Source organism: Lepidochelys kempii, chromosome 1, assembly GCF_965140265.1.
Source record: "Lepidochelys kempii isolate rLepKem1 chromosome 1, rLepKem1.hap2, whole genome shotgun sequence".
NCBI classification, from domain to species: domain Eukaryota; kingdom Metazoa; phylum Chordata; order Testudines; family Cheloniidae; genus Lepidochelys; species Lepidochelys kempii.
Genome location: NC_133256.1, coordinates 163,812,643 through 163,828,546, shown reverse-complemented (window position 1 = coordinate 163,828,546; position 15,904 = coordinate 163,812,643). Strand labels below are relative to the sequence as shown.

The 15,904-nt window shown below is 45.8% G+C and overlaps 1 protein-coding gene across 1 annotated transcript in view; it reads left to right on the top strand.

The window, feature by feature from the left end:
- Positions 1–15,730, top strand: part of LOC140905371 (trifunctional purine biosynthetic protein adenosine-3-like) — a 40,168-nt gene extending 24,438 nt beyond the window's left edge. The window contains exons 15-21 of the mRNA XM_073328579.1: positions 121–273; positions 2,669–2,872; positions 3,864–4,013; positions 10,430–10,563; positions 12,929–13,070; positions 14,674–14,789; positions 15,485–15,730. Coding sequence (XP_073184680.1) covers positions 121–273; positions 2,669–2,872; positions 3,864–4,013; positions 10,430–10,563; positions 12,929–13,070; positions 14,674–14,789; positions 15,485–15,730 — 1,145 coding nt within the window. The remainder of the gene's footprint in view (positions 1–120; positions 274–2,668; positions 2,873–3,863; positions 4,014–10,429; positions 10,564–12,928; positions 13,071–14,673; positions 14,790–15,484) is intronic.
- The last annotated feature ends 174 nt before the right edge of the window (positions 15,731–15,904 follow it).

Here is a 15,904-nt window from a genome sequence, read left to right as displayed (position 1 = left end):
CTATGTCCCAGAGATAGCAAGAGGAATGCTGATAAAAGCATAACTTCTTGTATTGCCTGATAAAAGTGCTTCTGCACTGATTTTTATCTCTAATGATTTTGTAAACTTTTATGATCACAGGAGAACTATTGCTAACTCCAACCAAAATCTACAGCAAGGCTCTGTTGCCAGTCCTTCGTTCAGGGCACGTGAAGGCCTTTGCCCCTATCGCTGGTGGGGGGTTACTGGAAAGCATCCCCAGAATCCTACCTGAATCATTTAGTGTATTTTTGGGTAAGTGTAAAAAAACCTTTTCTGTTATAGGTAAATGACATCTAATATAGACCTTTTTTTTTTTTTTTTTAAGCCTGGTCTTAAGGAGACTTAGGGTATGTGTATATTCCTCAAGCAGAGGGGGAGGGGGCAGGAATCCCAGTTGTGAATCTCGGAGCGAATCTCAGAGCCTGAGGCTACAGATTTGGCCTCATGCTACGGTGCTAAAAGTAGCAGTGTAGACATTTCTACTTGGGCTGAAGCCTGGGCTCTGAGACCTGCCCACCATGCTGGGTATTGGAGCCCAGACTCCTGCCCAAGCAGGAACAGCTACAGTGTTATTTTTAGTGCCATAGCGTGAGCTTGAGTCTGTGGACCCAGGTTCTAAGACTTGCTGCTGTGGGTGTTCTTTTGCAATGTAGACATATCCTTAGAGGTGAAGTACCATAGGTCCACAGCCTCTGGGTGGCTTAATGGGCACAAAGCACGGGCACGGTCTATAAACATCTTGCTTAAAATGTTTGTTTTATAGTTTTAACAAGTTTCAGCAAAATCTGTAGCTGTTAAGGAGCATCTGTTTCTAGGAGGGGCTAAGAATTCATTAAGATAGCTTCTGCTTCTCAAACTGCGTACTCAGATTGAACGTTAAGCGCTTGGTAACGGAGTGAAATTGTACACTTTGGGCTACTGTCTATATATATCTAATATAGTGTTCTGGAAAGGCAGTAGCTTCTCGGTTTCCATTACAAGTCTGATCTTGGCCACCAGCCAAAAGTCCACAGAACTGAATGTCAGATAGAAAATTAGCACATAATGTCTGTAGCTGAGAGAAAAATTTCTCTCAGATTTTAAGTAAATTGGACAAAGCATCTATAAATTACAAGATATTAAAAATATAGGTGTTCAGCAGAGTCCACAAAGTCTTCTAACATTCTCTGTCCTTCAGTAGAATGAAAATAGAAAGGAAAGAAATGAAAACGGAGTATACTGTTTTAATTTAGTTATGCCCACGATCTAAGATTAGATGATAAAATTCGAATTTTATATAGTTATGTCAGAATGGTGTGTTGGCTCTGTCAGCTTAAAATAGGCCACCAATTGACTACAGGAGACAAACTTTCATTTAAAAAAAGAAAAGTCTCTCTAGTTCTCTTCCTGTGGAGATAAATTTGCAAGGGAGGCTTGTCAATAGAGAAATGGTCTAGCAAAGCTGGAGCTAATTAGACAAGTTTGTAAATTAAGACACTAAAAAAAAGGTATTCATCACAGTTAGAATATTCTGTCTAAAATTTTTGCCAGATCTCAGCTTGAGAGTGAACAGTCTGAGATAATTAAAATTAGGTCTGTTGGGTTTCTCTCTATTTGCAATATGGTGCATGGGACCAAGCTTCTGAACTTTACAATCAAGTTTTAAAGGTTACTAAGTGTTCAAATAGGAACATGAGGGCACAGCGGGCTATGACCAACATTGCACTGCTCCTGATGAACCTTGGGAAAATCATTAGGGTGCTGATAAACTTTACAAAGTATGCTGACTGCTGGCTCAATGGCAGTGCACCAATTCACCTTTCAGTGCACACAATTACCTATCATAAAGTGTATGGCAGTGTTTCCCAAATGGTAGGTCCTGATAGAAAGTTTAGATGAGTCGTGAGGCCCTAGGTAAATATATACTTGTTCCAGCTTGATGTAGAGGGGAGACCTGGGAGGTTGGAAAATGGCCCTGCCCCACGCTGTCACTGCAGCGGTGGCTCCTGTCCTGCAGGGCTGGCCCAGCTCCCCACCCCAAGCATTGAGACCCAGCACAGGGTCACAGCCCCACTCAGGTTTGGCCTGGTTGTCTCTCCCCAAACCCGAGTGACACTGCATCCCTCCCCGGCCTAGCTCTGTGAGACAGGAGGCACCATGTCAGTGTGGGATGGGCTCGCCCTCTAACCCCCTTTTCCCCACCTCCTGTCCACACAGGGCCAGTATTAGGATTGTGGTACCAGGGTGGAGGTTGCATAAATGTAATGGTGTGTCACAAAGAAAAAAAAAGAGAGAGTGCAGCGGTGGGTTGCTTATTAAAAAGTTTGGGAACCACTGGTCAGTAGCAAACTCCTCTACTCTCTGAATTCAGTCACTTTGAGCCACCTGCACAGCACAAGGCAACCCCTGCACTTTCCACGGTGGATGTAAATGGCCTGGGGCTTGACGTTTCTGACTGATCTGGGACAAATGTCACTTTGCTCTATCACTGTTCATCTACAGCAGTATGTTTTCAATAGGCTGTGCAATGCAGTTCCCATAAGCTTTAATGTGTGTTGCACAGGAAGATAGCTGCCCAATGGTTTTAAAATGTAGAAGATATTATCGATTATACAATGGTTTATATCCAACACTTTTGCCAATCTATAAACATTTCAATCATTTTCAGATGCTTATAGTTGGCGGATACCTGAAATCTTCTCCTGGCTCCAAACAGAGGGGAACCTTTCAGAAGAGGAGATGGCCCGAACGTTTAATTGTGGGATCGGTGCTGTCTTGGTGGCAGACAAGGAGCTGGCTCAGCAAGTTCTGAAGGATGTACAGAGGCATGAGGAAGCCTGGCTGATTGGAAATGTAGTCCCAAGCCACACAGGTTACTGGACCTCTTAACTTGAAATAAGAAAAATGGAATTCCATTCATTAGGGCCTGATCCAAAGTCCACTGAAATAATGAAAAGCCATTAATTGATTTAAATGGGGTTTGGACCAGGCCCTTAGAGATACCCTATTTAAGCTGTATACCGACACAAAGTAGATCATTAAGGATCTAATCCTGTGAGGTTCTGAGCACTTATTAGGAGACAACATGCTTTCACGTGCACTTCTCCTCCACTCCACACCCTGTAGAACTGGGTCCTTCATTCTTCAGTATAGATCAAGTGAGAAGTAATTTGTTACTAGAGATGAACCTTACTAAGTCAGTGGACAGAAATACCTGAGAAATTGCTTGAAACTTAGGCAAATCTCCCTACAGTGTCTACAGCCATATAGGCACTCCTAATGTTATGGCTGCAATAAAAGAATTATTTCTTTGGGTCATATTTTACCAACATTTTGACAACAAAACTCCCATATGACGATAGCAATAGTTATTTTGTGCAAAGTTTCAGGGTAGAAGATGGCTACTGTTACATGCTTGTATGTCTGCCAACTGGTAGTTAGATCATCCCCAGTTCGGTGAATCTCCATTAAGTAACTCCATCCACTTAGGTGTGCATGCAGTGAGACTTTCACCAGGCCCTTTATGAGCTGCAAGCTGCAGCTTTAGTAAGGGAGACATGAGGAAGTTTTGGTTCAGTTGAGATCACTTTTAGCATCCCCTGTAGGGCAGCACGAGGTTGGGAGGAAGGGAGGGTTTGATATGGGATGGAAGAGATCTGTTAGTACATCTTTACTATTTTAGGTCCCAGTCTTGCAAACTGTTACATGTGAGTAACTTTCCACATGAACTCAATGGGATTAGTTAAGTTATTCACGTCTATATTTCAAATATTGCATAAGTGTTGATGTTAGCATAAATTATCACTGATAGGTTTGCTTAGTTGATTCTAAATGGAAAGGTATTTTGATATTTTACTTTGAAGGATCTTCTCATGTCAAAGTCAAGAATCTCCTTAAAGCCTTGCAGTTAAAGAGATTGCAGTTTCTGCAGAATGCTGCTGATGTGGACAGTCACCTGCATGTCGAGCCCAAAAAAAGCAAAGTGAAAGTAGCTGTTCTCATCTCTGGAACAGGTGAGTTTGCATTTTTCATCGCACACAATGACATCCTAGCACATGAAAGGCCAAATTCAGCCCCACTGTAAGCATTTGCATCTCCATTTACTTTACTGCAGTTGTACTTTCTTAAACCAGGGCTGAATTTGACCAAAGATCAAAAAGATGTTCTGTACTAGCCAATGAAAAACATTACTTGTATGTCACAGGGTGGGTGGCCCTTCTATGAGGAGATAAGTCTTAGCCCATCTGTGACACAGTTGACTTGCCATCCCACACTGAGAGAATGAATTAGTCACATGACAGCCAGTCATGAGACTAAAGCAGCACTCTGGGAGGGTAGAAAAACAGAGACCTGTGGACAGCCAATGGGGGACTGCTGAGTGAAGCTACAAGAAGAGAAGTCTCCTGCAGTGATCCCTGAGGAAGGAACTTGGGGCTGGGTAGAAAGACCCAGCTGGAAGATTTGTTTTCCGTTTTGGGAGAAGGCCAAAAAGGCAGGCCAGGGCTTGTCTTCTCCATTGTCTCCAAGAACAAAGGAAGAGACAGTACCTCAGGGAGGAGGGGCTGTGCCCAGCTTAAGGCTCAGTGAAAGACTTTTTTGTGTTTGGAACTTTTTGTTAAAACCAGATCCCAGGATGGGCTGTTATTGGACTTGTGAAACTCTCTTTATTTTGAGTTATTGAGTATCGGAGGGGAAACTGAGGCAGGGGATCACAGAGCCACCCTTGACCACAAGGGAGCATGTGGGAGGCAACTGACCTTGTTGCACACTGCTAATCAACAAATTCTTTAGTCCTTTTCCATTCGAGTGCTTGTTAAAGCAGATAGTATTTTCATGCATCCAAACACTTATGAAACATATGAGAGGATGCTAGTAACACATTGTCGCTTCCTTGCCAAATCAAATAAAACCCATGTCAGTAGTGACCACAAATTATTATCTAATGGTTGTTTGGTGAACTGATGTGGTGCTCTGTCTGATTCTCAGTGGACAGAAACCACCACCACCACGCCTGGCACTAGCTGGTCCCCCTACTGTCACTCTCAGGGCTGGTCTCCACTTGAAAAGTAGATTGACCCAGGGCAAATCCTGCTCTTGTCCATGTCTGTCAGGGTCAGACATAGTTGAACCATTATAGTTTTGTTGTGTGGAAAGGGGCAAGATTTGGGGAGTCTGCACCCACTGCATACCAGAGCCCAGCTCAGTGGCATGTCTTGCTGTATCCCGGTACTGGGGAATGGAGCAAGAGTGGATACATAGAGGGGGCATGCAGTAGTGTATGGGGCTGTTGCTGGTATGGGGTCCTGAAAGCAGTCTGTGGAGGGACTTAACCCTCATTACCTGTGAGGCAAGGGAAAGAACCCAGTTAGTCCTGCTCTGAACTTGTGGGTAACTAATTGCCTCCTGGCCAGAGAAGGAGGAGTCTTGTAAGTAGACTGAGGGAGGTTAGTTGGGGAGAGACTGCTGAGGAGACAGGCCTTTCTGGCAAGAAAACAAACAAATAAAAAAAACTCACCCCCTATCCCAGGGCTTCAAATAGGTTGGATACAATGGAGGGAGAATGCTACAGGAGCAAGTTAAGCTTCTGCAGGAGAAGCCCTGTGGTAGGGCCAGTAAGGGAACGACAGTAAAGCCCGATAGGAGCATAAGGGCAATATTTTTGAAGACTCATTTGGATTAGTTTGTGCTACCCTGGAAAGAGTTTAGACTCTTATGTGAATTGACTGAAGGGCCAAGTCATACAACAGCCAGAGGGGGAGTTGAGAGAAGATGGGGGCAGAGAGAGGCTAAGGAACTAGCCACTATGGGTGGCAGGGGGTGCAAGAGGCAAAGTCCCCTGCAACACTGCTTCCAAGGCACGAGGGGATGGTGGGACACACACGCAGCCAGAGAGAGACCTAGGGCACGGTGGATTCCTTCCTCTCTGCCCCACCATTAAACTCCCTGAGCCACACCTGGTTCCTTGAGTTGGTGTGTGGAAGGGGTGTGTTTATCCCTTAAGGCCTGACCGTAAGCAAACAATTCTTAAAAACTGTTTCTAAAAATAGTATGTGCATGAGATACAGCAGCCCTGTGACTGTGGTTAGTTCACACAGAGTCTACCTCTTTTAATATAAAGGTTTATTGGATTGTTTCATGTTCATGTGTCTGAAGTGGAGAGTATAATCCTTTCAGACAGAAATAATGCTTTAGATGCTGAACAGTACTTAGCACACCACAAGGCCTTGATCTCTTAGGGGCTTCTGGGAACTCCAGTAATGTATGTATGAAGTGGTGATGTATGTGGAGCCAAGACAATGCAGGTGCATTAAAATACATAGATAATATAGAGAAGTGGCCATATTTTTTAGTAGGCATCATTTACTGCACCTGTAAAACTTACATGTGCAAACAACTATGTATAAGTGGACATTTACATGCACAAAAAGGAACTGATGCATCCAAATAGGACACTTACCTGAACCAGGCACTGTCAGCATGTATGAATGTGGCTTGTTCTGTGTGGAAATGGATGTGCCTACACAAATGTTGTGGGCTTAATAATGGCAGCCCATGGAAATGTTGAACATAGTTTATTTTGTGGACCCCAAAGACATAATTTGTTGTATTAAGTTGTTAGGATTTGTGTTCATAGTTCCTATCTCTTTGTAACAGATATTCTTTTTTGAGTCGTGTCCCTATGGGTGCTTCAGGTGTGCATGTGCCTCTCAAACCTTTGATCAGAGATTAAGTGTGGGCAGTGTGCGTTTAGCCTATGCATGCACCCCATGCCTCCTCATGCTAGACACCGAGGCTATTTTGGGATGCGCTCAGTTACTTCTCAGCCACCCTGGCCTGAGATAGATCCTTAGCATGTCAGCCTTAAGCGTGCTTCAGCTGTCTTTTATTGTACTTTTCTATAGTTTTGTTACTATCAGTTAGTCGTTAATAATTGTTATAGTTGGGTAGAGATAAGTGGTGAGAGGTGTGTTTTGCTCCTCTCTCCCCCCTCAGAGAGACTTATTTTTCCTGGCAGGGCATACCTGGCTTGCCACGCTTCAAATACTGTCTCTCTTGCAAAGAGGCTACACCTGTTAGAGACAGCCACTCGAAGTGTATCCATTGTTTGGGGGAGTCCCACCTCTCCCAGAAGTTCAACGTCTGCCTGGCCCTCGAGTCCAGGGCAAGGAAGAGCAGGGAGAATGAACTGAGACTGTTGCGGATGGAACACTCCCTTTGGCCAGCTTCTGAGTCAAGTCAGGAGACACCCCCTGCCCTGTACATCTGTCTCTGGACAGATCCAGTGTCCTTCAACCACAGCACAGCCTTCCCTTAATAAGGGGAAGACGTTGGAGGCTTCAGGGAAGACCTCTAAAAAGAGGGGCATGGAGGCTCATCTTAAGAACCCAGCTCCAAAAAAGCCCAGGTACCCACCAAGGTCTACAGTCTCAGAAGCCTCAACCTCTTGACTCTGCACCATTGAGTTGAAGGACCTCTCCTCCAGTTCTGGCTGGGCTGGAAGGACTTGGAGCTTGAAGAAGAGATACTGCTCCAACAGGGTCTCTGTACCCACCAGTAGAGACAAGGAGGGCAAGTGTAAGCGCTTCAGATTGGCACTGTCTGGCTGTTGGTACCTACCCATTTGGCACTTCAGTACTGAACGAGCAACTACACCAGACATCATCTGTGCATACGTCAGTATAATCACCATCAATAGCACCCTTGGCTTTGGCTACCATGTCTTCACCTACTGCATCAGCACTGATCTTCTACTTGCTTGTAATGGATGAACTGGAAGCTTCACTCATAGGTACTGAGAATCTCTGTATACCAAGACCCTGATCTCCAGACCACCATCCTCCAGTACCACAGGACTCTTCAGCCTTTTCTGTGGGTGCTCTTTCACTGGATGATATTGAGGATGAAGGAGACTTCTGGTTCGTCTCTTCTCTCTCTGTTCAGGATTCTCCAACATATCCTTTCAGGAACCCATTCTTTGACAGCCACAAGGATGTTTGCACTTGTCATAAAGGGTGGTGGAACCAACCCTGCATGCCACCCCACTCCCATATGGGACCTCCAATGGCCATACTGGGACCCTGGGCTGCATATTGGTGGCAACTCACTGGACCACCAGTACCACCTCATAAGAGGCCACAACTGTACATTCCTCTCCTCCCCTACTAGCCCGCAACCCCTAGGAGGAGACATTGAAGGAGCAGAAGGCAGGGGGGAGGCCATTCCTGAAACGCCTATTTCAGTGATGCTGGTTCTGGTGGGACCCAATTGAGAGTGCCAATGCAAGACAAATTGCTTAAAGCACAGGACAGTTACAGCCCAAGGCTTGGGTTTTTCCGCCTCTAAGGCAAACCAAACCAGCCAGACAGAGAGGACTTTGGTTTTATGGTTTTACCCCACTGGCTAACCACAAGTCACACAAGCAATTCCCTTAGACACTGCAGTTTCCCAGTATCACCACCAGTGCCACTCGTTATGGGGACAAATGGTTATGAAAACCAATACCCCAGTAAAAGAAAAAAGGTTCTCTTGATCCCAAAGGACCAAGCCCCAGACCCAGGTCAATATACAAATTAGATCTTACCCACAAATCATGCTGTTGCCAATCCTTTAGAATTTAAAATCTAAAGGTTTATTCATAAGAGGAAAAAAATATAGATGAAAGCTAGAATTTGTTAAATAGAATCAATTACATACTCATTTACCTTCTGAGACCTCCATTTGAACCTGAGGTGACCTTTTTCTCTGTTCCATTTATCTATGAAGAGGGCCTTTTTAGTAGCCATCAGGTCAGCCTGTGAGATTGGGGAGATTGGAGCTTTGATGGCAGATGTCCCCCCGCCCCCATGGTATTCAAGGACAAAGTGTCTTTACGTCCACATCCTAAATTCTTACCCAGGGTTCTGTTGGAATTCCACTTTAACCAATCCATTCATCTACCAGTATCTGTTACAAAGCCACAGTTCTCTGCAGGAGTCCCGTTTTCATGCACTAGATGTTAGAAGGGCATTGGCTTTCTGTTTAGATATGACCAAGCAACCTCAAAAGTCACGTAGGCTCTTCATCTCCTTCGCAGATAGATCCAAGGGGTCCACGAGCCCTGGTTAGATTATTGAGGTTAATATCTGGATGTATTATTGCTTGTTATGATGCAGGCATTCATCCCTCAAAGTGTGATAGCTAAGGCTATGTTTTAGTCACGGGTATTTTTAGTAAAAGTCATGGACAGGTCATGGGCAGTAAACAAAAATTCATGGCCCATGACCTGTCCATGACTTGTACTATATATCCCTGACTAAATCTTGGGGGAGGGGAGGGGAGGGTGGCCTGGGGGCTCTGCGTGCTGCCTCTGCCCTGAGTGCTGGCCCCACAGCTCCCATTGGCTGGGAACCACAGCCAGTGGGAGCTGCAGGGGATGCGCCTGCAGGTGGAGGCAGTGCGCAGAGCTGCCTGGCTGTGCCTCTGGCTAGGAGCTGAGCAATGTCCCTGCTTCCGGGGAGCCCCCCAAGGTAAGTGGCACCCAGAGCCCTCACCCTCACCCTCTCCCGTGCCCCAACCCCCATCCCGGAGCCCCCTCCCACACCCAAACTCTTGCTGCTGCTGCGGGAGAGGAGCTCGGTGGCCTGAGACTGCCCCAGCAGTGGCCGATGCAGCTTGTCCAGGGGCTGCCTGAGCTGCTCTGGCGGCTCCTGGCTAGCTGCACTGGCCACTGCAGAAGTCCTGGAGGTCCCGGAAAGTCACAGCATCCACGACCTCTGTGACAGACTCACGGCCTTAGTGATAGCACATTCAACCAGATCATAAGCAACATCCGAAGCGTTACTTTAGAACATGCCAGTATCTGAGATATGTAGGGCTGCTACATGGGCTTCAGTACACATGTTTTTTTGAAACATTACGCTTTAATCCATGCTGTCAGAGCTGGTGTGGCACTTGGTACTATAGTAATATCTTCAGTTCTAGACTTCGTGCCAAAGCTCCCTCTTCCCACTGGAGATACTGCTTGGAAGTCACCGGAAGTGGAGAACCCACAGGGAGACTGCTTGAAGAAGAGGTTACTCACTTTGTGCAGTGACTGCGGCTCTTTGAGATGTGTCCCCCTATTGGTGCTCCACTACCTGCCCTCTTCCTCGTTTGCTTCAGACTGTTCCATATGGGACATTCGGGTGCAGAAGGAACTGAGGGTGGTTTGCCCATGCAACCCCATATAGCCTCAGTGTATGGCACGAGGAGGCATAGGGCATGTGTGGGGGCCAAATGGACCACTGCTAATGGAAATCTCTGATCAAGGGCTCAAGAGGCGCACGCGCACCAGAAGTGTAGCACCCCTAGGGGCACACATCTCAGAGAACATTAGTTAATGCACAAAGTGAGTAAAGTCTTCTTCAGCCTCCTGTTTATAAGACTACTTGTTCTTCTCTTTTAATTTGAGGTACAAACCTTGCAGCACTTATTGCATATGCAAAAGAACCAGCAAGCTGTGCACAGATAGCTCTTGTCATCTCTAACAAGTCTGGAGACGTGGAAGAATTGAGAAATGCAGCCCGGGCTGGGATTCCCACCAGGGTAAGGACATCCATTTCCTTTCAATCACCAGAGAAACAGCTACTGCTTTTACAAATCTGGAATAAGTTTTCTATAATAATTCTTGCCCCACATTTATTTAAACTTTTTTATGTTAAGTTGTTAGCCAAGTATAAAACAATCATAGAATCATAGAATATCAGGGTTGGAAGGGACCCCAGAAGGTCATCTAGTCCAACCCCCTGCTCAAAGCAGGACCAATTCCCAGTTAAATCATCCCAGCCAGGGCTTTGTCAAGCCTGACCTTAAAAACCTCTAAGGAAGGAGATTCTACCACCTCCCTAGGTAACGCATTCCAGTGTTTCACCACCCTCTTAGTGAAAAAGTTTTTCCTAATATCCAATCTAAACCTCCCCCACTGCAACTTGAGACCATTACTCCTCGTTCTGTCATCTGCTACCATTGAGAACATCAGATAATGACATCAGATAACTAAGATCAAATCCAAAATCATGAAGGACCTGATCCAATGCTCATTGAAATCTGTGGAAATCTTTCCATTAACGTCAATGGGCATTAAGACCCCAATTCAGTAAAGGATTGAAGTGTGTGCATTGAAATCAGTGGGACTTCAGATGTGTGCTTGCTTTGCTGAGACCCATGCAGCTTACACCTTTAACTGCAAAGAGGAAGAAGAAATCAATAAAATGTCATTTTTTTGGACCACATGTGCACACTTTCCCTTCCAATGCTGCATTTATCCATCCGCTTCTTGAGCATGTAGTGAATATCGGCATAAGAAGACCTATCTCTCACACCGTTCCCAATTACTTTCAATAGCAAAGTGAGTCTGATTCTGTTACTATTATTCAGATTAAGTAGAACCTCACTGCCCAAGGAGTCCCATTGAGTTCAATTGCATACCATAGGCATACAATAGAAAAAGAATTACACACATTGAGAACAGTGATACCATCTAGAGACTTCTGTCTTAAAACAGTGAGCCAAAAACATGTTCTTATAATAATATTTAAGATCCTGAACCATTCTCTGTTCATAGGGCTGTGGTCAGACAGTAATGAAGGACATAGTAGCATTTAGTGGTTCTCCCATGCATCTGAAAGTTTGAGCTAGCTCCCCCAAACTGTTAAACTGGAGGCTCATTAAATTTTCTCCAGCAGTATATAGGCTCATATCTGAAAACGTGTTAAGGGCCTTCAAAAGGTTTTCATGGGGAAGAGGAACACTGCTCCATCACCTATATTGTTGAAAGTCGTCTTGAATGGAATTGAAACACTTCCCTTGGGTATCTGGGTTTTGGTCTGGAGTAGGGAAGAACAGAAACTTTGCTCATCTTACACACAATGTCTGATCAGTCCAGTGTCTTTTAAAATAAACTCCCTGTTGCACAAGTCAATGACTGTAAAAATTATGGTGCTGCTTTTGGTGAAACCATATTGTTTTAAAGTAAATCCATTCACTTTATACGCATTCTTTATGTGCATCTGGATTCAGGATAGGAGTAAGAACTTTGTCAATCATATCTTCTCACATGAAAAAATCACTAGAAAACACCCTTTTAAGGAATACTGCTGCACTGGCTGGCAGGTGAACTTCAGTGATGCTATAGATCAGAGATTGGCAACCTTTGGCACACGGCCTGCCAGGGTAAGCCCCCTGGCGGGCCAGGCCGGTTTGTTTATCTGCTGTGTCCACAGGTTCTGCGGTTCGCCGCTCCCACTGGCTGCGGTTCGCCGCTCCCACTGGCTGCGGTTCGCCGCTCCCACTGGCTGCGGTTCGCCGCTCCCACTGGCTGCGGTTCGCCGCTCCCACTGGCTGCGGTTCGCCGCTCCCACTGGCTGCGGTTCGCCGCTCCCACTGGCTGCGGTTCGCCGCTCCCACTGGCTGCGGTTCGCCGCTCCCACTGGCTGCGGTTCGCCGCTCCCACTGGCTGCGGTTCGCCGCTCCCACTGGCTGCGGTTCGCCGCTCCCACTGGCTGCGGTTCGCCGCTCCCACTGGCTGCGGTTCGCCGCTCCCACTGGCTGCGGTTCGCCGCTCCCACTGGCTGCGGTTCGCCGCTCCCACTGGCTGCGGTTCGCCGCTCCAGGCCAATGTGGGCTGCGGGAAGCGGCAGCCCGCCCCGTAGTCCCCTGGCGGGCCACGGGCCAAAGGTTGCCGATCCCTGCTATAGATCTTTCCCATTTCTGCTTCCTGTGATTCTGTGAATTGCAAACACAGATTGATAGTACACATGAGCACTAGCAAGGCTATAATAACTTATTTTAAAATACTGGTATATTTTGGCATGAGCCTATTTTGATTTTCCTTTGTTCTCAAAGTAGTTACCCTCATTCTTACACACTGAGTTACTTTAGTCTTTTGGATTTGGTTGTTTTAATATTTTAGGTAGTTGACCATAAATTATATGGAAGCCGCTCTGAATTTGACTGCACAATTGACGGAGTCCTTGAAGAATTCTCTGTTGAACTGATCTGTCTCGCAGGATTTATGAGAATTTTATCCAGTGCTTTTATCAGAAAGTGGAATGGTAAGAAACCAGAATAAACAATTGTTAGCAATAGCTGTAAAAGAGGCATGAAAAATATCAATGCTTGGGGCCCATTCAGGAGCCTTGGGGCCTATCCAGTATCGCACACCATTACCACTACAGGGGAAGATTCTAATGCCTTTTGTCATATGGAGTAGCACAGTCTTCTGTATACAGTTGTATTTAAATCAGTGGGGAGTATTTTATGCTTTCATTCATGTAATTCATTCACTCAAATCAATGGGACTATGCAAAGGGTAAGATACTACCCAAAGAGCTAAGTTGCGCCCTGGGTATTGGGGTGGCAGGAGGGCAAAGAGGTATCCTGCATCATTGTAGCAGCAAAGGAAGGAAAGCAGGGTCTCCAGAGTCACTAAACTCCTCCCACCCCATGCAGGTGGGGGAAAAGGACTGGGGAGTAGGTGGAGGATTGGTTCTGTTCACTGCAATGCACCTGGTAGCATAGCTGTGCCAGTGTGTCAAGGGGCACATGCTGTGCTGGGTATAGACCTGGGGCAGTTACTCCTTCCCAAGAATAGCAGAGGAACTGAGAGTGAGACTGAATTCTCAAGTCCCTCCTGAGCTGCTCTATGAGCAGCAGAACAGTGCACTGCCCCTTACTCTGGGCTTGAGGTAAAACCATGATGGAGCCTAGAGTGAATAAGGCTATTAGAATCTGACCCACAGGGTATATCTACACTGCAACAAAAGACTTGTGGCACAGCCGTGGCTGGCCTAGGTCATCTGACTCAGACTGTGGGGCAAAAAATAGCATTGTAGATGTTTGGGCTTGGGCTGGAGGCCAGGCTCTGAGACCCTCCTCCTCGGGGGTTTTTGGAGTCTGGGCTCCAGCCTGAGCCTGAAAGTCTATACTGCTATTTTTAGGCCTACGATCCTGAATCAATTGATCCAGGCTCTGAGACTTAGTTCCATGGGGTTCTTACTGCAGTGGAGACGTACCCACAGAGGCCAAGTTTCCAGTCACAGATGGCGTCCGCCCAGCAGGGGCTGGGAATGCACACTCTTGAGCCGTGGAACCCTCTGTCCTGTTAACAATGGCCCAATTCCTGAGGCCTCAGTGAGAGTTTACTCACTTTTTATTCAGACCTTACTCAGACAACCAACTCCCCCCGTCCCCACAGGGAGTGATCTGTGTCACACTTTCCCATCTCTGTCTGCACTGGTACAATAGCAACCCTGCAGAGCGGGGTCTCTCTTTTCCAGCTCCCCTTATGCACAGAGTTGTGAGCTGGGTATGCAACTTAGGGGGTAGAGGGAACCTTATGACCCCTTCCTCCTATCTGTGGCCATGGAGGACAAGTGACTGCAGCAGCTGCTGTACTTCGTTATCCTTGTCCCTGGAAATGTAATATTTCCTAAACTTTTCCCTCAGATCTGGCCCTTCTTAGCCCCACCATCTATGCTTTTGCATTTTAACCCTCGTGCACCCTTAGTAAGTTCTGATTGCTGTTTGGAGCCTTCCAGATTGTTGAATGAAACCTGGTGCTATGAGCTCTTGCCGACAAATGTTTTATTACTTGACTATCATCTATGATTTTTATTTTAAAAGAACTTCAGCTTAATTTTTTTAAATGATTTTTAGGAAAAATTTTGAACATTTGTCCATCACTATTACCTTCAGTCAAAGGGAGAAATGCCCATAAGCAGGTGCTACAAGCAGGAGTCAAAGTCACTGGCTGTACGGTACATTTTGTACTTGTAAGTATTCTCCTGCCTCTAAGAATTGTTCTAACTCTAGGCAAATGATTATTGTATCACAATAACAAATTCATAAATGTTATCCAGATAACATGAGTGTAATGAACTTAGACCTGGAAATACTGGAATTATTACCAATAAAATAGGAAGAGTTGGAAGTTAAATTTCTGTAGGAAGATTAGCTTATGAATAGGAATGTGCAAAAATGGGCCCCAGTCCATTAAAGACCCAATGCATGCTTTACCCAATGCATGTGAATAATCCCACTGTTGCCCTTCCCAAGTGATCCATCCCTTTCAATTGCCTTATTTCTATTGCCCTGTTCTCATTCCCTCCCTCACCCTTCTTCCCTTCACAATAAAGGCTTGTCCCAGTCTTTTCTATCCTGAAAAACTGTCCAACTATCTTTTTGCACCTCCAACTTAACCCCCCCCCCCATTTCTCCCTTTTATCCCCACTCATTGAATGTGTGGTCTGCAATTGATGCATTGAATCCTTCTCCTCCATCCCTTCAGTCTCCCTTCTGCCATCTTCACACTACTGAAAATGTTCTCACTAAGGTGCCTAGTGACCTCTTCTTGGTCAAATCTCAAGGCCTCTACACCATCCACATCCTCCACATAAACCTTTCTGCTACTTTGGATGATGTCTTTGGATGCTGTCTATAAACAGATTTATAAATATCTCCCACTTAGGAGGAAGCTAATACAGGAGCAATAATTCTCCAGGAACCTGTCTCTGTGAACACAGATGATACCGAGGAGACCTTGTTGGAAAGGGTGAAAGAAGCAGAGTGCCGAGCCTTTCCCGTTGCCTTGCAGCTGGTGGCCAGTGGAGTGGTGCGACTAGGAGCAGATGGTAAAACCTGCTGGAAACAAGGAACCCATAGCTTGACTCATTATGAAAAGCAAGATTGCATTTCCTCCAGTACTACGCTCTAGCCACAACAGTACAATAGGAAAAGGAGTGCTTGTGGCACCTTAGAGACTAACCAAGGTGCCACAAATACTCCTTTTCTTTCTGCGAATACAGACTAACACAGCTGCTACTCTGAAACAGTACAATAGGCTTCATTCAAACGAATGAACGTTCTACTCATTGCTCACTGGTTTTTC